The sequence below is a fragment of the Lagopus leucura genome, unplaced genomic scaffold (genome assembly GCF_019238085.1).
Source record: "Lagopus leucura isolate 7727_CA_CO unplaced genomic scaffold, USGS_WTPT01 Super-Scaffold_100157, whole genome shotgun sequence".
Lineage (NCBI taxonomy): Eukaryota > Metazoa > Chordata > Aves > Galliformes > Phasianidae > Lagopus > Lagopus leucura.
In genome coordinates, this window is record NW_024962334.1 from 11,598,718 (window position 1) to 11,623,012 (window position 24,295).

Sequence of the window (24,295 nt, forward strand, 5' to 3'; positions counted from 1 at the left end):
AGTTGCTCAAAGTCAGTAAAGTTTTTAAAGAATACTGCAGGTTTGATTTTTTCTTACTTAAAAAAATGAGAAATTGAAGAACCTCAATAAAGGATGTTAAAAGGTAACCAAAATGTAAGCATGCTCTCCAACCACCAGTCTTCAAATGATGTCTTCAGAGATGACTTTTACCAGCAAAGTCCTTGATTGTCAAAAGTGTACGCAGGCTTCTTTATTGACATGAACAATTTCATTAATCTTATGGCTCAAGGTAAAAGAGGGGGGGAAAACCCAACAGCAGTTAATTAGTTGCATACGTATCTCCAAGGCCTAACAAGACAGTTTCCTAAAAATGAAATATTTCTGTATGACTTCTTTTCCACTTATTAGAACCATAAACTTTCCTTGGATGCAGTCATTTACTTTGTCAAGCAATTCTTACATACATTAAAAAAGGAATTATAGAATAGTTTGATTATTTTCAAAAATGCCATCTTCTTGAAGATTATGGAAACAGTGAAGGACATGCAGCTGGTTGGTAGTTGTTGGAGGTGAATTGCAGTGGACTGAAAGGAGAACTAGCAGTCCTGCCTAGAGAACTTCCTGGCATTACAGAGTAATGAAAACTTATTTTCAGACAGTTGGATGTGTTCAGAGCAGAGCAAAGATCGTAGCTATTATAAGAGGTGTTTTTTTGCTGGGGGCACACCTATGTGTGAGTTGAGATTTCTATTCAGTGTCAGCTTCAGCGGGCAATGTGCCATGTTATGGGTGTGAAACTGAAAGTTAAAATGCCTATAGCTGTTTTGATTTTTTTTTTTTTTTTTTTAATTTAAAAAAAATGTATTTCCATATGAGAATACTAAAATTTGTCATTTAAGTAGAAATGTGTGATATTTCTTGAAAACCTGTGATGTAAATAAATCATATGGGGAATGTTTATGTTGTTGTTCTGATAGTTTTAGATGTTTTCAGATCCTCTCAAACTGGGGCAGTATAAGAAGTATATTGGCAATATAGGAGAGTGGGTTTGGTTTTGTTTTCTTGCAGAAAATGCTGTAGCTGTTGTTCTGGCAGGTTCAGATGTAAACCATTTTTGTTCTAATATACCACAAGCATTTTATTGCTCCCTAAACCAAAACTATTGCTGTTTGTTAAATTCTTCTTGAATGGGGAAGCAAAAGTAAGCTTTCCATAGTTTGCTATAAAAATACACTTAACAGTAAATGTGAAATCCAGTTGAAATGGTTGATTTGTACAGTGCTTGAGTCTCTTTTTTTCAGCTCCACAAATTTAGAAAGCAACTGAGTTGTGCTTCCTAGTGTGTAATGTTTGCACTGCTTGACTTTCATTTTATTAATGAAATGGCTGTCAAGGTGGATGGATAGAGGGGTTAGGAATGGAACTGAATGATGAGTGTCAGGATAGGTAGTTACAAAATTCATAAGGCTTGGGATTTAGTTGGAGAGGAACGGTTTTGAAATACAAGTAAAATAGAAATTGTGTTGTCATCAGGCCTTTTTAACAAATGCATGAGTTACATTAAAAACCTGACAGTCTTTTTTTTGTTGTTTTTGCTAAAGCAGAAATACAATTCTTGATTGCTGAGTGTTGCTGAATGTTTTACCTTGTAATTGATATCAGTTGGTAATGCATCTGATGGACTCAGTTGTTAGGTATTTATGGACAACGAGAATTAAATATTTGAAAATACTCTGCTGTAACTAGCGGACAGTAGAACAAGCTATATCTTCCACTTGTTTGACACAGTGTACTTCTGGATGATAAGCAAAGAATCACAGAATATCCCGGGAGTCCAGTCCTGGCTCCACACAGGACCACCCAAGCCCAGTGTCTGAGAGCACAATCCAAATGCACCTTGAGCTCCGGCACTCAGCGCCCACAGCCCTTGGCAGGCTGCTCCATGCCCACCGCCCTCTGGCACAGACCCTGTCCCTAACTCCCAACCTGACTCCCCTGGCACAGCTCCGTTCTCTCGTGTCTGTCACACAGAGCAGAGCTCAGCGCTGCCCCTCCGCTCCCTGTGAGCAGCTGCAGCCGCCGTGATGCCTCCCCTCAGCTCGTCTGCTCTGTGCTGAGCAAACACAGGGAGCTCAGCTGCTGAAGTTGAAAGTAATTCCAGAGCAAATGTCAGAAATATGGCCAATTCATTTTGTGGAGTTGTGTTCCATGGATGAGGAGGAAATGTAAGAGTGAATCCCATGAGCAGGGAGGTCTGTGGCAAGTGCCCTGAAGTGGGGGAGGAATAGGAAGATCCGTGGTGAATCTCAGGATCTTGATGGAAGCTGCTGAGCTGGGGCTGGGCCGGAGGAGCAGGAAGCTGGTATTTTCCAAACAGTTTGTATCAAATGTGAACAGTTAAGCAGCTGTGAGGTTAGAACAATAGTGGTGGTCTCTTTTAATGAATATTAATTAAATAAAAGATTTTTTTTTTCCAGTTTTAGTGTAAGAGAAATACCAAGGGTTCTTTTGGAAGTGTGTGGCAGTTACAGTTATTTTGTAACTTCTGTATGACTCTTGCTGTTGTTTGTCTGGTATTCGATAACTCAGCTCTGCTACCTCCTGCCTGTCTGTTCTCTTAGGAGTATATTGAAGTTTTCATCAGCGGTAATCTGTAAATTAATTACAGAAATGCAATGTCCTGGGTAACTGTGTGCTCTATGAGCAAGCTCAGTAAAGTAACAGAGGAAAAGATGACAAGATTAATCAGTTCTAGGGAAGTTAATGCTGTTATTTCCCTGGTGTGAAGAACAAATGACTTGTGGAACTCAAGTTACCAGATACCCTTCTTCTTTTGATTACAGTTACATCAAGCTTCTAAAATGGGACATGCAGCATCATTACTTCTCTCTTGCTTTATATATATTGCTTTTCCATCCTCAGTTAATGAAAGAATCTGGTCTCCATTTCTCCTGTGTTTTTCTGATAGTCTCATCTGGATTATTTGTTTTGTGACATAAGAAAATGTTTTTGGAGGCTGTTTCTGTTTCTTCTATTTTTTTTTTTCCCCCTGAAGTCTTGTGTTGCTTGATTGAACATTTATCCCTCATTCCTTCTCCTAGCTCCTTTTTATCACTTTAATGTTTTTGAAAGTGTTATCCACCTGCCTCTGTTGTGAGGCTATAGATGTCTTATAGATATCTGTGCAGCTCCCTCCTTTTTTTTTTTTTCTCTGGGATACTGCTGTGAGAAAGGTGGGAAGGGGAGTCATGAATCAAATACTTTTCTGTTCAACTTGAACAAGGTCACAGTTAGAATGGATGACTATGAAAAGTTACTGATTTTTGGCCTCTTCAAAATCAGAGGAAAGCTATTTTGTTGACCTGAACAGTTTTTGCTGAGTTGTTAGAACTCTTCTTTCTATAGATAATTCTCTTTGCTTTTCTGGCTTTCAAAGTTGTCAGGCATAAAAACTGATTCATCTGGGATGACAAAAGAAGGCAGAGTACTTGAAGAGAGCAATGTGAAGGCTTATGAAAATTGAATCTTCTTTCCATTTAGTATTACTGTTCAAATTGTACTGAAAATGTTCAGCATGCTTTTACAAGCAACGAAGAAAGCATCTATAAAACGGAGGGGATGAGGCCAGTGGTAATGTTCTGTTTTTCTGAGACTATATATAACATAGGTTATGCTTGACTAGAAGGTCAAATTAACACTGATGCTATGGCTGTGATGACAAGCATATGGAAGGATGCCATCGTCTCTGCATATGTGGAATTTCAAAAGTTATTTCTGCAGGATGTCATGGTGCTGGTGAAAGGTACCTGGTACGTGAATGGCTGGTTTCCTTCTGTGGGGTAGCTTTATGCAATGCAAAGCATGTCTTTGTGGGGCTTATGTTCATTCTGGGGGTGCTTTGCTGGTCTAATATGTGAAGATTTTTCAACTGAAGTGCTCTTGCTAGATGTAATTTAATAGACTCTGTTCTAATAGACTCAAAGGATCTTTTTTCCTTGGTAGGAGAAGAGGTTTTTTTTTTTTTTAATGCAGTTGTTGCTTTTTTCTAAGCTGTGAAGATGCAGTGCTTTACTGCACGTGATGTAGTTGATAAAAGATGGCCTGATAACAGGAGTGAAGTAAAGTGGGGCAGTTGTCATGTGGATGTCACAGGCTCAGAATGGACTTGTTTGCTAAATCTAAATAGATAGAAAACTAAGAACTTATCAGTTGGATAGAGGGAAACACTTGCAGTAGGGTCAAACGACCATATCATTTTCTCAGGGGCATAGCTTCACTTCTGTCTGCTTTATCCCTTTGAATATGTAACAGATATTTCTAAAGTGGACAAGGAAAACTGAGAGTAAGTGAAACGAAAACGTGCTATGAAATGTGCAGTCAGAATTTTGATCAGATGTTTTTCAGTTCTGCTATTTTTACCGTTAAGTGCATCATCTCTCCCTACAGAGCAATCAGAAGAAGGGAAAAATGCTTTGTAAGAGAGGAAGCAGTATTGTAAAATCATTTAAAAGTCAAGCAAAACATGGAGATTATAGATTGGTGTAATAGATGGCAGTAAGTTAATCTTCAAATGTTGGCAATTTCTGTTTAGAGCTCCCTTATTTTTAGCACTGCTGTTGAAAACATGATGGTGGTTGACATTCAGTTTGCCATTGCTCTCCTCTTTTTTATGCTGTGAAGGTAAACTCTGTAGAGGATAGGTGGAAAGATGATTCATGATTACAAAGAGAGGGTTTCCATTTGTTCAGTGAGGGAAGGGTTGTGGAGATACTTATGGGAGATGGAGTCAGGGCAGAAGTGTGAGGATTAATGATGCACTAGCTTAAGATTATTTGAAGCAAGGATTGTTTACCTGTGGATAATTTAAAGCAAAGGTGATCTTTGTTCTGTTTTGGAGGCAGAGGGAGTAGAGTTGTGTGTAAAGGTGGCAAAAGATGCTTGCCCAAGCAAAATGTCTGAAGCTCTGATGATCTAAGGCAGTAGTTGCTTATTATACTCAAACTTATTTAGCTGGAAAAATTGAAGCAGGAAAGAACAACAGGAACCTCAGTAGGCTATGAAAACAAATGTTATGTGATGGAAAAGCTTAAAGGTGTTCTTAATATGGAAATATTGAAAAAAAAGGGCTAAAACAAAATGGCACTTTCAGAATAAAGTAATAACCTGAGCAAATCTGGGGTATGCGAAATAGCAAGTGTGATTAGTAAGAGTTTCTGAAATACTGAACAGAGATTTGTATATTTAAGTATGATAATCCTGTCTGGAGGAACAATAGCAAATGCGTGTTCCAAATGCCCACGTTAATGGTATTAGTCAATTTGTTAGGGCTTTTTTTTTGAAATTTTTTAACTTTTATTTTTTTGTGGAGGAAAGCACGTGGGTCGTATTTGCATCATATTCACTCTACGCTGTTGGGAATCCTTCATGTGAGCTAAGAGGTTTTCTGTCCTCTCTTGGCAAAGAGTTAAATTGTTGTTTTGTTTGATTATACGTGTGATTCCTACAGGAGAAAGCTATTTAAGATATGTGCTGTTGTGAAAGATGGCTATATTTAAAATAATGTTTCTGACTCACTTGAACTGCACAATTAATTTCATTTGTATGGTCTTACAGTCCTTGCAGTTCAGTTTATTGTAGAATGGCTGGGGCCAGTCGAAGATGAACGAGTGAAGTAGAATAATGTTGGTTGTTTACTGTTCAGCAGGAGGCTATCGCTCCTTCCCTTTCCAAAACAGCTGTGATGGAGCACAGTTTTTCACACCATACAAACAGTAGATGTTTTGCTTAATGACTTTAGATATGAGTAAGGACTCTGATTTTTGTACTTGTTTGTTTTTAAATGTATTTTTTTTATTACATGAAGCATTTATTTTGTGTTTCAACCTCGCAGGGCTTTTCTCAGAATCCTGCAAAAAAACATTCTATGAATAGCTAATTTGGAAATCAGATGATCATCAAACACAGTACCTTCTGTTTGCTTATTATTATTATTATTTTTTGCTCCCACATCTTAGCTGTATTGTTGTAGATAGCTACCGGTACTTCCTACTTACCCAGTGCTTAATGGGAACTGAATGTTCAGTTTCCTTTGCTTGACTTTCAGAACTAAACTCAGAACAACTGCGCGTGAAATACAATCACAGAAGTGAAAATATCATAACATTAATTGTGCTCATCCTTCTGCAAAAAGAGCTGCTCCTTTTCAGAAGACTAGTTGCAGGGAATTAGCATGTATAGAGGTTGTAAATGCAAAGGGAAAAAAGCAACCAATGGAGAAGAAGCTGTCTCTATCTTCAGTGCATCTCTTTAGTTAAAGCCTTCTTTCCTTGCTTTTGTGACTTGTGTGAACCTCTCTGTTAATCTGGAAGAAACCTGTGCAAAAGTATCAAATGTCCTTAAGAAAAAACACCCCAAACCCTCAAAACAACTGCTAGTCAAAATAATGTTACCTTATAGAATTGATTTACCAAGATTGGCTTATCCTTGTTTGTTTATGATCTTTTTTTTTTTTTTTAAAAGATAGATCCACTTTCCTCTAAGTAACTGCTTGAAAAACCCTTTCACAGAAATGTTGTATTTCTTTGAACAGGTACTTCGTGCTGGACTTCGAGACAGGAATTCTGCAGTATTTTGTGAATGAACAAAGTAAAACCCAGAAGCCTCGAGGAGCCTTGTCTTTAGCTGGAGCTATAATATCACCCAGCGATGAAGTACCGCACATGTTGGTGGTCTACTCAGCTAACGGAGAGATATTTAAACTGAGAGGTACGGTGCTGCTTAAAGTACCAGCTGTGGTGTTCTTCCTTTCTTGCTTCTGCATCTCCTCTCATTTATCTCTTACTTCCCTGTACTGGCAGAAGGTAGTAGTTGTACAGCTGTATTCTTGCATGCTGCACTATAAAACACAATGGAATAGTAATGTGGAGTTAAGTACGTGTGAGTTTAAAATGCATATTGTCTGTGGGAGATACCTTGTGTGCTGTCCACATCATGGCATTTAATTTCTAATCTTCTCCACTGCCACTGTCATGACAACAACATGTAATAATGAATCTGCTAAAGGGTTGAAGAAGGAAGAATGCCAGTGCAATACTATTAAGATTCTCAATTTTTAAATTTTAGATTTTTCAAGGATGGTCAGGGGGTGTTGTATCTTTAATAAGCATGCCAGCAAAATACAGGTGTAAAGAGAGGTTCAGTTGAACTGTACTGAAGAAGACCTGAAGTGTCTGCAGAATGTGTAACTTGTCTGGTTGACGGGCCTGGATGTAGTGTTTTCACGTATTTAAATGCTGAGATATGGCCTTTGTCCTTCATGGACAGTGATGATTAAAGGAAAAGTTGAAAGCCATCTTGAGGTACTTCTGCTTTTAAAAATGTCTGAAACTGGTAAAGAGTGTCTCAAATCAACATGAGACAAATAACAATGAGACCTTATTGCACTTTACAACTTCCTGAAGGGAGGTTGTGGTGCAAAAGGGTCTGGCCTCTTCTCCCAGTCTAATAGTAGGACCTGAGGAAATGGCCAGAAGCTGTACCAGAGGAGCTTTAGGTTGGATATTAGGAGAAACTTTTTCTCTCAGAGGGTGATCAGGCACTGGAATGGCTGCCAAGGGAGGTGGTGGAGTCGCCGTCCCTGGCAGTGTTCAAGAGGCGCCTGGATGAGGAGCTACGAGAGATGGTTTAGTGCTTGTGGTACTAATAGGAATGGGAGGGTGGTTGGACTAGATGATCTTGCAGGTCGTTTCCAACTTTGTGATTCTGTGAACAACTGGTAGTGATAACCATGAAGAAGTGTCATCAGCTTATTGCTTCCAGCTGGCCGCAGCATCTTAAGTTGAGATTTACATGTTGTGCTTCAGAAATTGCACATACTTAAATTAGAGTAAACTAGAATGTACAGTCCCAATGAGTAAATAACCTCCCTCTCTCTTTCTTCCTTCTCCGTTCCCTCTTGTCTCCTCCTCCCTTCATCTGCTGTTATTCCAAAAAAGAGTTCTCATGTGATCCCTTGCATTCTCTTGCTTCTGTTCTAGCTGCTGATGCAAAGGAGAAACAATATTGGATCAATCAGCTTCGATCCTGTGCCAAACATCACAAGGAAGGTAATTCAAAGGTAAATAATTAAGAGGGAGAAGTAATGACCGTTGTAAGTGATGTAGGTGAGGAACAGAATTATCTGGATGACAGACTGACTGCTGTAATCTGTGTTTATGTTCAGGTATTTCTGAATGAAAGCAGCAAGTTGTAATTCCTTGCTATCTGGAACAGAGTTCTTTTAGTCAGTTGGGCTTCTTTATTTTTAAATAAACATTGTCCAATTCATGGGAAATTCATGAATTGCATTTTGGATGTTGTCAGTAGATGGTTATTGAAAAATTGACCATTCATTAATAAATACCTGTGTGATATGCAGATTAGTATTTAATGGCTGTTACTAGAAAGCTTCGTGTATATGTTAGCAGTGGTCAGTTTTGCAAGTTCTTTAACAAATCTGGAAGGTGTCATCATATGAAGATTAATATGAATTCCTTCTCTTTAAAAGTGGTGTCTGAATTTTTCTCTTCAAACAGATGAATGTTTTGAATGGGTACTTCAAAAATAGCAGAATGATGAGTTGAGTGTTCCCTGCCTCTCGGCAGAAATGGCTTGAACCTATTTGAATTCCAGTGCCCCTTGAAGGTGGGAGAGATTACAAAATTAATAAAAACAATTTCAGGAATAAGTCGCTATTTTTATTTTGTGTGCCTTTAGTGTAGGTACTGAAAGTCACTTAGAAACAACCAGCAATTTCTGTTCTCACCTTCAGTCCTTTGAACACTTCCATTAATATATCTTAATATATCCAAGAATGAAAAGATTGCTTTCCTGCTGTGAATTGCTTGCTATATAAATAAATAAACACATTTAACTGCAATTGGAAAGGGCTCTGCCCTGCCCTGCTCTGGCATATGATATATCATCATATGTTAGCCGAACAGCTGGATGATATTTTGAAGAGAATGGCATTCACTGCAGTGACTGAAGTGAAATAGAAACATTTTTTTCTGCTTTTTTTGAGTGATGCTGACTTGTTAGGAAGTTATTCTAGTTCAGCAAAAGCCTTTTCTGAGAAAAATAAGTAACTTAGTTTTTCATTAATCTTTTTTCATTTTTATGCCAGACATTTAAACGTTGTTATTGTGTGGCTGTGACCCAGTGCCATTCTCCATATATTTTATTTATATATACTATATAATATCATCATGTTCTCTAATAATGATATCTTATAATAATTTTGATATTCTTCTTGAATCTTTTGTGGCGTTTGTGTTCCTTTGCTGAAGTTTCCTGAGGTTTATTGAAGTCCTGCAGGTGTAAGCAACACATAGTTAAATCTGCATCTGATTATATCCCTTTCTCATAACATGTTATGTTCTTTATTACAACACAAAACTGTTGTATGAAAATGTTGCTTGCATACTGAATATCGTCCGAAGGTGAGCTGCACAGCTGACAAGTAGACATAATACAAGCTAAGTCTGTTGCTGTGTTCTAATTAAATTTTACATCTTAATGATATAAAAGCAATAAAAGGATAATGTTCTGGCAAATAATACCCGTGCTGTAGGATAATTCCAGTGTTCTCAATATCCCCATACAAGTTTCATTTTGCTTAATTACAGAGCACTTAGCCTCCAGAGAGTGCCAAATCACACTCGTTGGAAGAAGTCATCTGTGTCTGGATAGGATTGCTGCTTTTTTTTAAAGACAATTCTAACTCAATTGGATTGTCCATGTCTTAATTAAAGTCAAATTGGAGTTTGGAGAGAAAGTGAATTCAAAAAGTAGGCCCATGCATGATTTTTTCTGGTAACTTCTGAGAATTGTCCAAAGCTTGATCAATTTTCAATTTCTTATCCCTTTTTCTCGAATGTTTGATGATGGTGGCTGTAAAACCATTACTGAATACACAGAATGCCTTTTATACAGCTCTTGTAATTTCAGCATATGTATCAGTTGTTGGATTGGCATATATAACCCTTGTTTCTCCCAGCGTGTATCAGCAGCGTGGCAAGGAACAAAAGCCTTTATCTTGTGAAGCAGCTTGTGCCTTGTATTGTGGTGAGATGAAAACTCTCCGCTTAGGTTTGTGGAAGAACAAAGGACTAGACTCCTTGTTCCAACACTCAGCTCAGAGCTGAGCAGTGAGCTGCTGAAAATTGAGTGGTGCAGTTTCTTGTTTCACCTCATCCCATCTTCCAGTTCTCTGCAGCAGCACACAGCAGTCTAGTTCCTTTCCTTTTGCTGCCACCTTTTGTACAGATTCTGCTGTGTTTCACACCTATGGGAGCTTGGGCATAAGAAACTGGCTCATTGAGGAATCAGGTGAGCACTGATAAAAGGCAAGCAGGAGACATGACACTGCTTATCATATGGTAAAGCCCTGCTGTCTTCCTCCTCCTGAATTGAGAATGGTCAAAATGAACCTGGCTAGAAGCTAACCTTCCTCTGGTTTAGTTTCAGGCTATGTATTTAAAACTGAGCCAACCTGATGACTGCTTGTCTCTGAGAGATTTTCTGGCTCTCCTTCCTCTCAATCAGTGTTCCTCGTGCCTGTTACAACCATCGTCTGGCCCTTTTGAAAGGCTGTTTGGTGAACTAAATTAGCAGAAAATTTTGTTTACTTTTCTGTCTCTCCTCTGGTTTAACTCCCTGACATTGTTGTCATTGGAGTCAGTGGGCATCATTTTATGGAGAGAGAGTAAAGAATGAAGATCAAAACTAAAACTGCTCCACCTGGGACAGCTGCAGTGATTTATTTGTAATTTAGGAACAGCACCCATAGTAATTTCTGGAAATTACTGGAAATCTGGAAAAGAAGTCAGTACTTGCCTGAAATAATTGAGGCAGATGTGTACTACTTCCTCTATAGCTGTAAGAATGACTGTCAGATCTTTGCAGGTTCTTCTTCAGTTCTCTCAGATTTCTTTTTGCCTTTCCTTTTGCCCGGTATGCTTTTCCACTTCTCTCTTCTTAATCTGGAGAACTGTAATAAAGCATTGTGCTTCTAATTAAAACATGCTTTGGAAATAATCCCTGTAGTGAGGCTGAGAAGGATGCATTGCTTGGCTGTAGATATGTATTTTTCACTTCCCTTCAGAACTTGCATGAAGATAGAGTTGCTCACATCGCTGGTTTCAAAATCTTTGAAAGAAGTCTTGAAGAAAAAAATTTCAAGGCTGAACATAAACATGCTGAAATGATTCTTGACAAATAAAATATTTTTATGAGCAAATAAACGTTAGTCTCTTGCTTAAAAGCAGACGAATGTATCGCCTTACGTAAAGATGATAAAGCATGGTAATAATCTGTTAGAAAAGTTAGTGCTGTAGATAGGGCTCTACACAAATATGCAGAGGATTCCATAAGCTAATCCCTTTTCAATGCTAGAATTTGGATTTTATGTAGTTTGTCATTTGCATTTTAATATTTCTGAATGATCAGAATGTAATTTAAACAGATCTGTGCATATTCTTCTTCAGTATTTGCTTACTTAGGATGCATTGGAGAAAGAAATAGATAGGAATTAAAATACTGAATGGTGGTGTCTCAGTTGTAATTACTTTCTGACTGTGTGACTTTTCACTGCTTTAAAGCTGTACACAGGGATTTGTGCTGTGCTGGATATGTATATGGAGGAGTAGAGGAATGTCGTTTCAGTATTTATTATTCTGTAGAAAACATCTGTGGCACAGTGCCTCTGAAGCAGATGATGATTATCATCCATAAACAGATATGACAGTTCACTTCAAAAATTAGTTTATTGATCTCTGGAACATTGCATTTGCTTTTGAAAATAAACAAAACTGTTTGCTTCTGGTAAATGGTGAAAAACTCTTCTCTGTGAGGAGAAAGAGTAATCTCTAGGGAAAATGAGTCATGAAACATTAGTGTAGTTGAAACATTAGTACAGCTGGAACTTGCTGTTCTATGGTTACGTTATTTAATTGTTGAGATTTTTCATATCCAAATTGAAGCATTCAGTATATTGCTTTTTTTCTCCTGGAGATGGACAGTCAAAATAAGGAGCTTAACCCAGGACTATATTAGCTAGGCATACTTTAGAGAGTTTTAGGTCATAAAACAAGGATGAATGTGAGTACAAATAACCTTTTATTATCTTCTGTATTTTTCTTTGATTGGGTTCTTTTTACTAGCAGGCAGAGTGTTGGAGCCATGGTAAAGTGTAGCCTCAGGAAAGGGTATTTGTAATCCCTTTCAGATGCTTCAGCTTCTGGGTTTCCTGGCTCATTACTAGCACCATGCATTACTGATTATTGAAGAACTTATATCTTCCTTTTGTCTCTCTTTTCATTATTATTGTTTTTTTTCTATCTACTTGCAAGCCAGAAGGCAGTGGCACCAAAGAAAAACATCTATGGTAATAGAGGAAAGAGCAGGAGATTAGGAGTAAAGTTCTGTCAGTTTGATTTCCTGGGAGAGTGAATTTGGGAAAATCACTGTTGCAGTATGTTGTGTAATTAGATGGCTTTTGGCTGTTTAAAAAAAAATAAAAAAAATCACATTGATTTTAACATTTTTAACAGCAACACTAAAGTTGATTTTTGCACAGCTGCGTGTCTAAATGCAAAAGATGCTTTTCATTCCCAGTTTTTTGTTTGAAGAAGTTCTGCAAAAGAAGAGTCAAGTACTTGGCTGGGATGTAAGTGTTGACAACGTGTTGCAAAATTAGAAAGCACAGGAAGGGGTGAGCGTGTCATTCCAGGAAAGGTCTCTCCTGGAAGTTGCAGGAAGAATCTGGCAGAAGTTGGTTACCAGCCCTTTGTCCTTGGGTTATGTATGCACGGTGCTCTGCTGCTGGGACAGATGCCTGGGGCAGGTCTGCTGCTTCCAGCTTCTGGGGAGTGCTGTTCCACTTCAAAAGGCTTTCTTGAGTGATTGTAGAAACTGCCTACTGCAAACACTCATCTGCATTTTGCATCTTTAAGTGCTTCACACTTACTAGTATCAGTTCCTTGCAGTTCTGTCTCATTTTGGTCATTGTTCAGGTTTTGCACCAATCTCATGAATTAAGGCACGGAACAGAAGAAAGATTACTTGCAAGCTGAGGTTTTATGTCTATCTTTGGGATGTGCTTAGGGTGAACTTTCTGAGTAGCCAGTGGTCCTCGTGTAGAGTTCATCTGGGTTCTGTATGTTATGGACATCTTCTAAAGAGTAATTCCAAGATTAGATGTGAGAAGATTTGTATGGTGGGGCTAGCTGCAGCTTTTGTGCTAATGGTGCCCTATCAAGTCTTTGACTTCCAGAAGTACATTTGGTGAAAGCTGTGTTGTGTGTGGGGACGCTGTCAGAGAGAACGTGTGGTGTCAGCTGCATTCAAAGGCTCTGGGAGCACTTTCAGTCTGTTTTGATCCATGGCCCAGCTGCAAGCAGTTCATGGTGGTTTGCAACAACGTCTTGAAGCAAAATAAAATAATTGTGTGAAATACGTACAAGTCAATTTATGAATGTCTCTCAAACTGTGCAAGTTAAATGGGATTATTTTGACTGCTGTTTTTTCTGAAAGCTCATTCTCTGTCATTCCTTTTGATTCTGTGTTTAAACAGAGATATTGCATGGATTTTTCCTTATTTATTTTATATTTCTTTTGTTATTTGCAGATCTATAACTTATTTTTCCCCCAAAGAAAACAAAAAAAAACATAATAAAACTAAACTTCTCATAGAGTGTTGCCTTCCTTCAAGTGAAACTAATGGCTGGGCTCACTGTTTTAAATTGCTGCTGCTTATCTATGTTTTGTGATCAGTGTAGCTATACGAAGGTAGCAGTCATGGATTTTTTTTTCATATTGTGATAGCATGATGCTAGAACATCAGTGATTCTCAGAAGATTTAATTCTAAAAATAACTTTTATTAAACTGAAGGATATGCTTCTCTTATACTGAAGAGTGAAGTGAAAGTATTCTCATGCTAGTCAATTTAGGAAAGAAAATGAGTAAATATGTTCTGCTATCATGCTAGGGGTAACTCTTTTCTGTGAGACTTCTACTTAGAAAGAAAATTCAGTCACATCCAGTTTTACTCAACTCCTTTTCTGAAATACCTTTTTCTCAGTTATTTTAAGTTGTGGTTGTTTCTAAACAATGCTATGTCATATGAAAGATGAATTTTAAGAAATGGTGAAACTCAGTTTCCTTTATGATAAATTCCACCCTTATGCTCTATATTTGAGAGTGGGTGGCAGGGGGAACATGTAACGTAGTTAACTCTTTCATCTTGTCTGAGCCAGATAATCTGCCTCATCATCTACAGTCACTGTAGTGGTAATGCATGACTTTAATTCCAGTGCTAGCTGACACTCGTCTACCCTGTATTTTGTCTTCTTTTAATAACTACAGAATTGCAGTGCTTGTGAGTAACTTGTTAACGTACAGGGAGAAAGACTGTACTCAAGTAATACTTCTGTGTACTTGCCAACAGACTCTAGGAATAGTTTCCCACATTCACAGTAACTCTCAGAAATATTGAAGGCTGCTGTCATTGCTTGTGCAGAGCTGGTAGGAGATATGAAATGTTTTTTCACTCACTGCACTGTGTATTTACCTCACTTTCTACAAGTGGTAGTAAATGTCATGCTCTGAATTGGCTTCTGTTTTATGAGGTAGTAGTTATTCTGTTTCAGTTTTAACCTTACAGATGCAATGAACAGTTTAAATAGAAAAGCTTTTTTATATTGTACCCATATATGATATGTCAGAGTGGTCTAGTGCATATCTGAGCTTGGCAACAGAAAACAAACAGAGGTAGCAACACTGATTAATGATAAGAACGAAGAAAGTTCTTGAATGTTTAGATGAATTTTATAGGCTGTATGTAAGGAGCATTCATGCTGCAAACACTATTGGAAACTTGTTTCTAGCCTTTTAAATTTTAAATATTTTCTGTTTATCCTAAGCTCACTCCAACACCTGTTAACAATTTAAACTATACTTTGGATAGGTCATATTTAGTTGAATGGATTGTGCATTGGCTTTGCCAAAATTACAGCTCTTTTCATGGTAAAATTTCAGCACTATATTGTTTCAAAAGTTTATTAGGTAAAAGCATTATTATAAGATGTCTTCCTTGCTATTCACACTAAATAGTTTGAATTATGGGTCAACATCTTCATTAAAAATGACTGTGTTGACAAATGTTATTATTCAGTCTTCAGAATCCTTCCTAATCTTTCCTAAAAAGTGTGCTTGTAGGAGTCTAACAGTGTGTTCTCACTTACGATTTTGTGGAGATTATTGAGGAGGCCAAGTTCAGATGATTCTAGAAAGGCAGTGGCCACAATATTTCTGAGAAGATCTGTGCTGAGCAATGCAGATGCTTCAAAAGAAATAAGTCAATACTGAGCTGTTAGATTTCCAGGTCCAAGCCTGTGAAGAAGGCAGAACACTGCAGATCTATAGCCTGAACTGCAGATTAATGATTTACGTAAAGATTGTTAACGTCAACATTCTGTTGCTTGTTTTAGAGCATTTCATCTTCCCGAAGTAGAAGCTCATCTCTGCTGCCACCTGGGACAGTTAATTCTCCTAGTGGCCAGAAACATATGAATCAAAGTGGGCCAACTGTTGTTACCATCACACATCACAAATCACCTGCAGCTGCTCGAAGAGCTAAGAGCCAGCATTCTGGCCAACTCCATGAAGTTAGAGAGGTAAGAGAATCTGATAACACTTCTTGCATTGCTTTGGAGTAAACAGTCTACTCTGACAAGTCAATACTTCTCTTTGTTTCCTACTCTCTATAACTGTTTTGTTTTGATCCCTTTGCTGAGCAAAAGCCTCTCTTTAGTTCTGGTTCAGCTTGAAGTCTGGTGTGTGCAGGCTTTTTATTCTTTGTGCACATACATTAAAAGGTGAAGTAGCACCCAGACTTTGCAGTGGTGCTTCAGTGCTGGAGGAACATCTCTTTTAAACTGCATGCAGCAAAACCTTTTCAATTGGAAAAAGGACCATAAAAGAACTAAGTGTAACTGGAAAAGAATTATTCTGATGAAGGAATGTGAAAGAAGGAGCAGCTGCCCCCCATCAGCAGTTTGTCTCTATACGGCCGTGGTCTTCACTTCGTTGACATTTTGCTGTTGTTGGCCTGCGATGGAAGAAGGATGTGTTCTTAGGAAACAAATAAAAAAACCCAAACAAACAAAGAAAAAATGTTTATTTCTATGTGTGTCTACCACAGTTTAAAAACTATAACTCCTGTACTGATTAAAATCTGTCTTCTAGGCAGCAAAAATAGTACAGAGATAAAGCTTAATGTGGCAGACGTTCACAGAGCTCACTTTCATCTTTCGTTCCTTGTTATTTTTGTTTTGTCTGAACTTCTTGCTATTCTCTAATAGTGCCTTTGTTAGTCTCTTTCCCACCTTTTCTACCAAAGAAACTGTTGGCAGCCTAACTTTAAAGCAATCTTTTATCACGTTAGTTTAAAATATCTGCCTTCATCCTTTAAGTTACAATCTGAAGAATCTACTTTTAAGTTTTGTCTCCTGGAATGTTTTATGAATTGAGGACTTTTAAAGTAAGAATTTGAATAAATTGTCTTTGTATGCTCTAATAGTGAGGACTTGGATTACACATTCTGATGAAGAACGCTTTTCTTCTGCTAACAGTAAAAGTGAGAATTTCCCTTGTATTCAGTACTGTATTAACAATACTTGTTCTGATTGTCTGATATTCCCTGCCACTGATTGTCACTGGTATTGACTTTATATTAGAGAGAAAACACATCTATTTGTTTTTCATTAGAATACCCTGTCTTTGTCATCTCCTCAAGTTGTTTCTACCTTACTAAATGTATTTGCTCTTATAGGCTGAATCCAGAGAGTACATTACTTCAATTAATAGAATAAACAGTGGGAGCTGTAGCAGATTCATTGAATAAAACTGACTGAGACTGAAAGGAATTGAAAAGGAGAGATTTAATGTGTACTGTTCATAATAATTTGGAAAGGGACAAAATCAACAAATCTGAAAGACTCTATTTGGGAAGGAAATGAATACTAGCTTATGTTAAACAGAAAAAATGTCACGATACTATCTCTACAGTAAATGCTGGTGAATGCTGACTCATTTGTTTATAGAATATTGCAGTGTGATGTCATTGCTTAAAGGTAAATATGACAGGATTTTATTTTGTAATTATAGATAATAACTTTACTATATTTTATGTGAGTCACAGCTCAGGTATCAAATCCTGTGAGAAAAGTTTCAAGAGCAACAATAAAAAGAAAAAAAATAGACACAGAACATATGTTTGAAAGTTCAAAGAAATGAATGTTTTTCAAGGAGAGAAAATTAAGATAAATATAGAAAGTTTTTATAAGGATTTTGTAATGAATTAAGAGATGTGGCCAGAGGCATTCACAAAACTGCCTTTAAATCTGGTCCTCTTTTATGTGAAAAGAGGAAAGGTGGGATGTAAAAGTGCAGAAAGAGTCAACAGCTGAATCTTTGCTTTTTATTTGGACGTTGGTATGGTTACAGTGAAGACAAGTCTGCAAGAGGTTTACAGATCTGTGTGTTAATGTTCCCTCCCTGATGAAGTAATTGAAAGTTCGACATCCAAATAAGCCTTTTTTTTTTCTCCTTAATGTGCTATAAAGAGGACTATGTTAGCATATTACGTCTTGTAAAATGCAGTAGTTGAATCAATGGAAGGAGCTGATGTGCTTCTGGAAAATGAGAAGAAGCCTTTTTCCTTTTTTTTAGAGGAGGGAAATATTTTAAACAACGTTATAGTAATCCTGTGATTTCATCTGTGAGACCTGTGAAAAACAGGAATGCAGCAGAAAGCTCATCCTTCACTTGGGATGTACAGTCTTCATTGCCTTGTGTAATATCCTTGGAAAGTTGAAATTGTTGCTCAATTCTGGACCAATTTATTCTGATATGATGAAGTTATTTGCAAACAGTGAAGTGCATCTCTGTGTAGCAGATAGAACGAGTGACTGACATTTTGCACTGGTATTTGGTGATACTTGGTTGTTCTTTTTCCTTTATAGTTAAAATTAACAACAGATTGTTTTCTGCTATTGCTTGTTCTGGCTGACTTAATTTTTTTTGACAAAATAGAGAATTGAAGCATAAAACAAACTATACCAAAGAGGAGTAATTAGAACCAAACTGTTGTGCAAAATTTTATAAAAGTTGTGTAAGTGCCCATGTAGGTACCCAAAATGACTCGTGCAGTGAAGTGGTTCTGTTCTGAAATCAGAACTTTTCAAAATCAAAAATTACCAAAACTTTTAAAAAGTGATTTAAGTGAAAAACTAAGCAGTGACGTGGAGCTTTTGACTGCCATAAAACTTAATACTTTTCCATAGTGCTGAGTTAAAAAGAAGCTAAGGACCATTGGTTTTCAGTATGGTGCATTTTTTAATTTAAATTCTACTATTCTCTTAAATGAGATTTTTAATTAACTTGATCTTGATTGTCCAGTCCATATTGATTTTGAAATACTTCATCGGAAGTGAAATTCATCATATATTAACTTGGAAGAACTGATATGTATATATGTATGTGTATATATATATATGTGTGTATATATGTATGTCTAGTTCTGCATATGTATATGTGCAGATCTGACCTCTCTGTTTGGCCATAACTTACCACTAAAGGAGTGATTTTGACTATTTTATAGTAATCAAAATGTGTGTAGTCTTGACATCACATTCTGTTTTTTAAACTATACGTATCGTTATCCTCTTTGCAGTTTGTGATAAGAGCTATACCTGCAGAATTCTTCCCTATAGGTGGTTAAAATTAGCTGGAACATAAAGCCAAGTGGCTGCATCACGTTCCTTACTAAATTTTAGCTGCCATGGAACTAAGTAATAGTGGCACACTTTATCTTGGAATGGTGTTTGTTTTGGCTAAGAATAAGTGATTAGAATCTAGCCGCTGCCAGGGTTACTGCTGTTGTTGAAGTGAATGTTTTGTAACAACGTACGTTAATAATTTACAGACCATTGGAGAAATTAAATAGGGTTAGCCAGAAGAAATCTAGAGAAATAGTTATTTTCCATCATTTTGAGGAGTGAAAAGAAAATTTTGGATCCCTCTGGAATATGGTGTGTTTAACAAGCTATGATACTGTATAATGGACTTATCATTGGCATGTGTTCTGAGCACATGTAGTGAGATCTGGATTTCATGAGGCCTCCACCAACGCGATACACATCACAGGTGGACAGTCCCTGACTTTGGTGAGGACTGTTTTTGGCAAGATTACAATCCTGCTGCTTCTTGCCTCTCCATGGCCATATATTATTATTATTATTATATATATCATTACCTTTTGATCCCTGCAGGAATCACGCAACTGACTGGTAAGTTATTTGCTTCCTCTAGAAATTTGTGTTCCTCATACAGTATGAGAAGTGCAAGCATGCTGCACTTTCTTCCTAGCTGTCCAACAGTGTTGGTGTGATTAGTTACTATCCATACTGTTGTAGACAGAAAGTTAAATTAGACCACGTAGTAACAGATACAATTATTTGATGTCTTGCAGGGCAGTTTCTTTGGAGACTGTTTGATTTCTTTGTAGATGTGTCATCTCCTAAGGCTATTGGTTCTACCACAAGTTAGTGTTGCTTAACTTAATAAAAAAAAAAAAAGTCTCCTTAGGGAATAAATGGGATGCTTAAATCTCTGTGGGTATCAGGCTAAGTAGTAAATGTGCTTGTGCTTATAGAAATTACAGTACTATAAAACAACAGCTATGAAGTTGTGTAGGCAAGAGTGGAATACTTTTATTATGCAAATCTTCACCTCGTCTTTGTAGTTCAATGCATACGAGCTGCACCTTTCTAAACTACACCTTGTTGTTAACTTTTGCTTGAATGTGAAATCAAACGCAGCGTCATCTTGGTCTCCAAATACACAAGCAGGGAGAGTTAAGGTTGCTATGGGAATCATAGAGCAAATGTTCTGCTAAATTACACCATTTGCCCGTGTGAGTAATGTCAAGAGTGAATGTCATTTGTTATTTGTTAAATTTTGTTGTTGTTACTCCTAATCTGAAAAATATTAATGATGCAAACATGGCTTCTTTTTATTAAATTTTTCTCAGCCAGTAGTTCAGTAGTAATTGAGTATGTGGAAAGATGATCATTTTAAATCACTTAAATGGCAATTTTATAAATTAAGGATATTACGTGTGTGATAGCTACATTTGGAGGCTGCTGCAGCATTCGTTTTCTAAAGCAATTTTGGAGAAGCTAAGATCACTGTTTTCAGTTTTTGGAGCATTTCATTAAATTTTAACTAAACAGAAAGCTTGTGAAGGAGCTTTAGAAGTGAAATTTGAGGGGAAAGTCAGTCTTCATCATCCTCACACCTTCAAAATTCTCAATTAATGTTGAATATAAAGCAGAATTCACCTGTTCTGTGTGAAAAAGGGTTGTACCCTATCATATGCTTATCTACATTTTGAAAACCTACCAGGCTGTTCTCTTGCGCTGATACTGCAGTTGTTTCAGAGTTGACAGTTTGGAAATGAAGCTTTGAAGCAAACATGGTTCTGTAAACCTTTTTTTGAGATGTGAGGATGTCACGTCACGGCTGGTTGTTAGCAGCCTTCCTTTCAGTGCACATTTCTGGCTAGCTGGTGCAGCAGTGATGTTCACAGCAAGTCCTTAATGAGATAAGGTGCGCTTAATTTTGATAGCTGTGCTTATAACAGCAGTAACTGCTTCCAAGATACATGGGCTGTTTTGTTAACCTACTTAAAATTCAATTTTTATTAAATGAAGTAGAAGATATTTTCGAGTGTTCTCAGTGATGACAATGTAGTGTTAGGTGGCTAGTCAATTTTCAGATGTTAATTACAGAAAGTACTTAAGTAAATGACCTCCAGGAGAAAGTTTTCAGGCCTCATCCCCTGCTGCACCACGGCCTCCTCCATGGCTGCACATGGAGATCTGCTCTGCGTGGTGCCCATGGGCTGCAGGGGGAAAGTCTGCTCCTCTGTTGGCCACTCCTGGGCTGAAGGGAAGTTCTGCTCAGTGCTTAGAGCACTTCCTGCCCTCATTCTGCACTGACCTGGGTGTTTGCAGGGTGTCTCTTTTGGGGGAGCTGGCTCATATCTGACATGGGGCAGCTTCTGTGCCCTTGCCACTTAAATCCATTATAGATACATTGGAAATCTCTATAAGAATTACCTGTATGGAGTATTGGGCAACTCTGTATCACCAGAGGTGTTTCTGTGTATTCTGAGGTGAAATAGAATGTTTGTTTTCTTTTAAAATCCAAAATTATTAGTGATGTGTTCTCAGAGAATCACCTCGCATAAAAATCTACCTCTGAAATGTATAATTTATCTTATAGAGCAATGCAGCTTAAGTTACCAACAATAGCTTTTGTCAATAGTATGCTATACAGTGATGAAGTAACAGAACATTTCTGTGACTGCTGATGTTGACTTAATGACTAGCAGCAACATTTTAGGTGTCCTTTTGAATGCTTAACAGTCACAAATGTGCCTTACTTGCCAGTAATCAAAATATGCTTTCCAGTTTTCTGCTGTAACTATTAACTGATCCTTATTTAATGTAGGAGAAACTGCTGTTCAGAAGAGCTCATAGGATAACATGCACTTGTGAGTAACACAATCATTAAAAGTAACTTTCCTCGCAGATTTTGAACTAATCTGTATAGTGAAATGAAACAATCTAATTTTCCACCAGAAGCTTGTCAGAATCTGTGTTCTCAATGCTATGTTCTGTGGTTTAAAATTCAAAAACGCACTTCTTGCTTGGCTGGATGGCAGCCAGTTGCTGTCCAAGATTTACTTGAAATTGCAGGCTTCTTCCTTTTGCTTCTTAATTTTTGGTTCTTGATCACTGGAAGCAACTTCCAGTGGGTGAGAAGAATCCTCAACAAAACACCACCAACCTTTGCAGCTGCTACTTGCTTTTACTTTTCTCTGTTTTTGCCTCAAGATCCTTGTGTTCTGCTCCTCTTGAGTTATCTTTAATAGCAAATGTTAAGTCTAAGTAAGTAGCTGTTAATAGGATATGGTTAATCTAACAGGTAGGCAAACAAATATTCAAGGAAAGAGCTCTTAAGATAGCAGGGGGAACCTGGTAGTTACTATATACTGGTTGTACTTTTTGCTTCAGCCTTATGTTGGCAGCAAATGGCAAACATTACCTGTAGATGTACAGGTTATCCAAAGGCAGCTTTAATAAAACAGGCAATGAAGAAAACCGGTCATTATCTACTGCTATAAAATAGATCCTGATGCCGAGACAGCTCCCTCCAGTGGCAAAATGGCCTTTGCTAGATTAATAGTTTGTGTTTTGGAAAGAGGAAAAAAAAAGTGTAGCCCATGCACTCTGATTTGTGGAGAAAAATAGTGCTCACTGATACTGTTTGTCTGAATCATGTTTTTTTACTTGAGTGTTAATTACAAAAACCAGATCTTAGTAAAAAGCTTTGACTTCTCACCCAAAGGCTTGCTTAGTGGCTCTTTGAAACATTCTTAAGATAGCTGATGCTATCAGAGCAATTCTTTTTACTTCAGTCTTTTAGCACTTTAGTTTGTTTTGAAATCTTCCTCTTATGCAAGGAAAAGAAGCTGAAGTGTATGTTGGTTTAGAAGGGAGAGCTATTGTCCTCTCTTGATCTTAAGGAAAAAGAAGAGACTGAGAACTGGCAGGTTTTTTTTTTTTTTTTTTTTAATAGCTCAGTAGGGAGCCATCAGAAGGTAAATATCTCAGGATACTGATTAAGATGAAAAGTATTTCCTCTTTCCATCTTTCACTATCTCGTTTCCCAGGTGAGGAGTAGGGCAGACTGTATACAGAAAGCATGTATTTAATCTTAAGTCTGAAAGTGTGATCTTAACAAAGCATGGTAGTAACTCTGCCTGAGACAGCAAAGAGAAACACCTGATGTCTTTTGCCCCCGAGTAAGTGGGCTGTTTTACTGAGATTTCTGATAGCATTCTTGGGAATTCTGCCAGAATTGCTGAATGCTCTCTGCAGAGTTGCATATATGTTGCAAAGGCTGTGAACCACTCTCTGGCAACCTCTTTTTTTTTCCCTCACATCTGTCATTGCACGTGGAGAGAAGCAGAATTTCCTGGAAACTCAGAATGTTTGCATCCAAATAAAGTATTTGCACTCAAATAGAATCTCAGAGAATATTAACAGTTAGAGATTTTCATATAGTTCTTAGTACTTAAAGATGAGATCTGTTGAGAATATCCTGTGCGTTTTTTTGTTTATTTTTTTCTGAACAGAGAAATGCTTTTGTAAAACAGGTGGCTAATCAGCTCCTTTTCTTGCTGAGCTTGTGCCTGTTTTAAAACACTGAAGGAAAGGAGGAGGTATGTCCTATATGCCCAGGTTGCAATAGTCTGAGAATTTGTCAGAGGAGAAGATTACTTTTTCTTCTCCGGTGCTGGAAGCAATGTTTAGAGCTTCCAGATCAATAACCAGAAAATACTCTTCTCTCCCCTTTCCTTCCTCACTCTAATACCCAACAGCCTTCTGGGCTTAAAAAAGAAAATGTAGTGTGCAGACCTGCTAAATACAGTCTGATTGCTGTAAATGTACAATTAGCAGGAAAGTAGCTTGAATATGTGATTAATAAGTTAGTGGACAGGAGGCCAAAGAGTGAGAAGTCTATAGATAATCAAGTGATGAATCATATTTTCAAAAAATGCAGTGATATTGTCTTACAAGCATATATAGCAAGTAACCAGTTAATGGAACTTAAAAAGTATAAACCATAGATTGAATGTGTAGTGCTGGTAAAGAGTGGAGCATAGGAATATTTGAACAGATTAAGCAGTCAGTTTTGAAAGTAAATAGTGGGAGATGACAGTTAAGAGCCAGCTGCTCCTTGGTGTGTACATCTTGTGCCACAGTCCCTGGGGAGCTCACAGCCCCTCCTAATGGTTACCAGTGGAACAGCGTCATCATCAGTGGAAACAGCAGATTGGAAAGAGTAGAGCAGATTGGAAAGGGAAGAAGCAACCAAATCATTCTGTTTCCTGCTGGTTGTCTTAGGCTCTGCTCAGAATTGGTCCAGTCTAATAACATTAGTTTCTCTGTTCTTTAAGGGTTTCCACAAAAGGAATCGCCCTGTGGAGTGCCCTGCAAGTAGACAGAGCAAAAGAACCAAAACAAAACCCTAAAGGAAATTATGCTATGTCAGCTGAGACAATAGGATATGTAGGAACTGGCTTTTCCTGTAACAGATTATGTGAATTTCTGGTTTGGGAAAACAGAACAAAATAACAGATGGGAGTGGGGAAGCTTGTGC

The 24,295-nt window shown here is 37.6% G+C and overlaps 1 protein-coding gene across 2 annotated transcripts in view; it reads left to right on the forward strand.

Moving 5' to 3' along the window:
- Positions 1–24,295, forward strand: part of OSBPL10 (oxysterol binding protein like 10) — a 98,825-nt gene that overhangs the window by 20,986 nt on the left and 53,544 nt on the right. The window contains exons 1-4 of one of the 2 annotated variants that reach the window (XM_042888508.1): positions 3,733–3,770; positions 6,551–6,726; positions 7,998–8,077; positions 15,490–15,675. In XM_042888508.1, the coding sequence (XP_042744442.1) occupies positions 3,748–3,770; positions 6,551–6,726; positions 7,998–8,077; positions 15,490–15,675 (465 nt within the window). In that variant the 5' untranslated portion in view covers positions 3,733–3,747. Of the gene's footprint in view, positions 1–3,732; positions 3,771–6,550; positions 6,727–7,997; positions 8,078–15,489; positions 15,676–24,295 lie in introns of those variants that run through there. The other variant, XM_042888507.1, reaches the window with a different exon arrangement.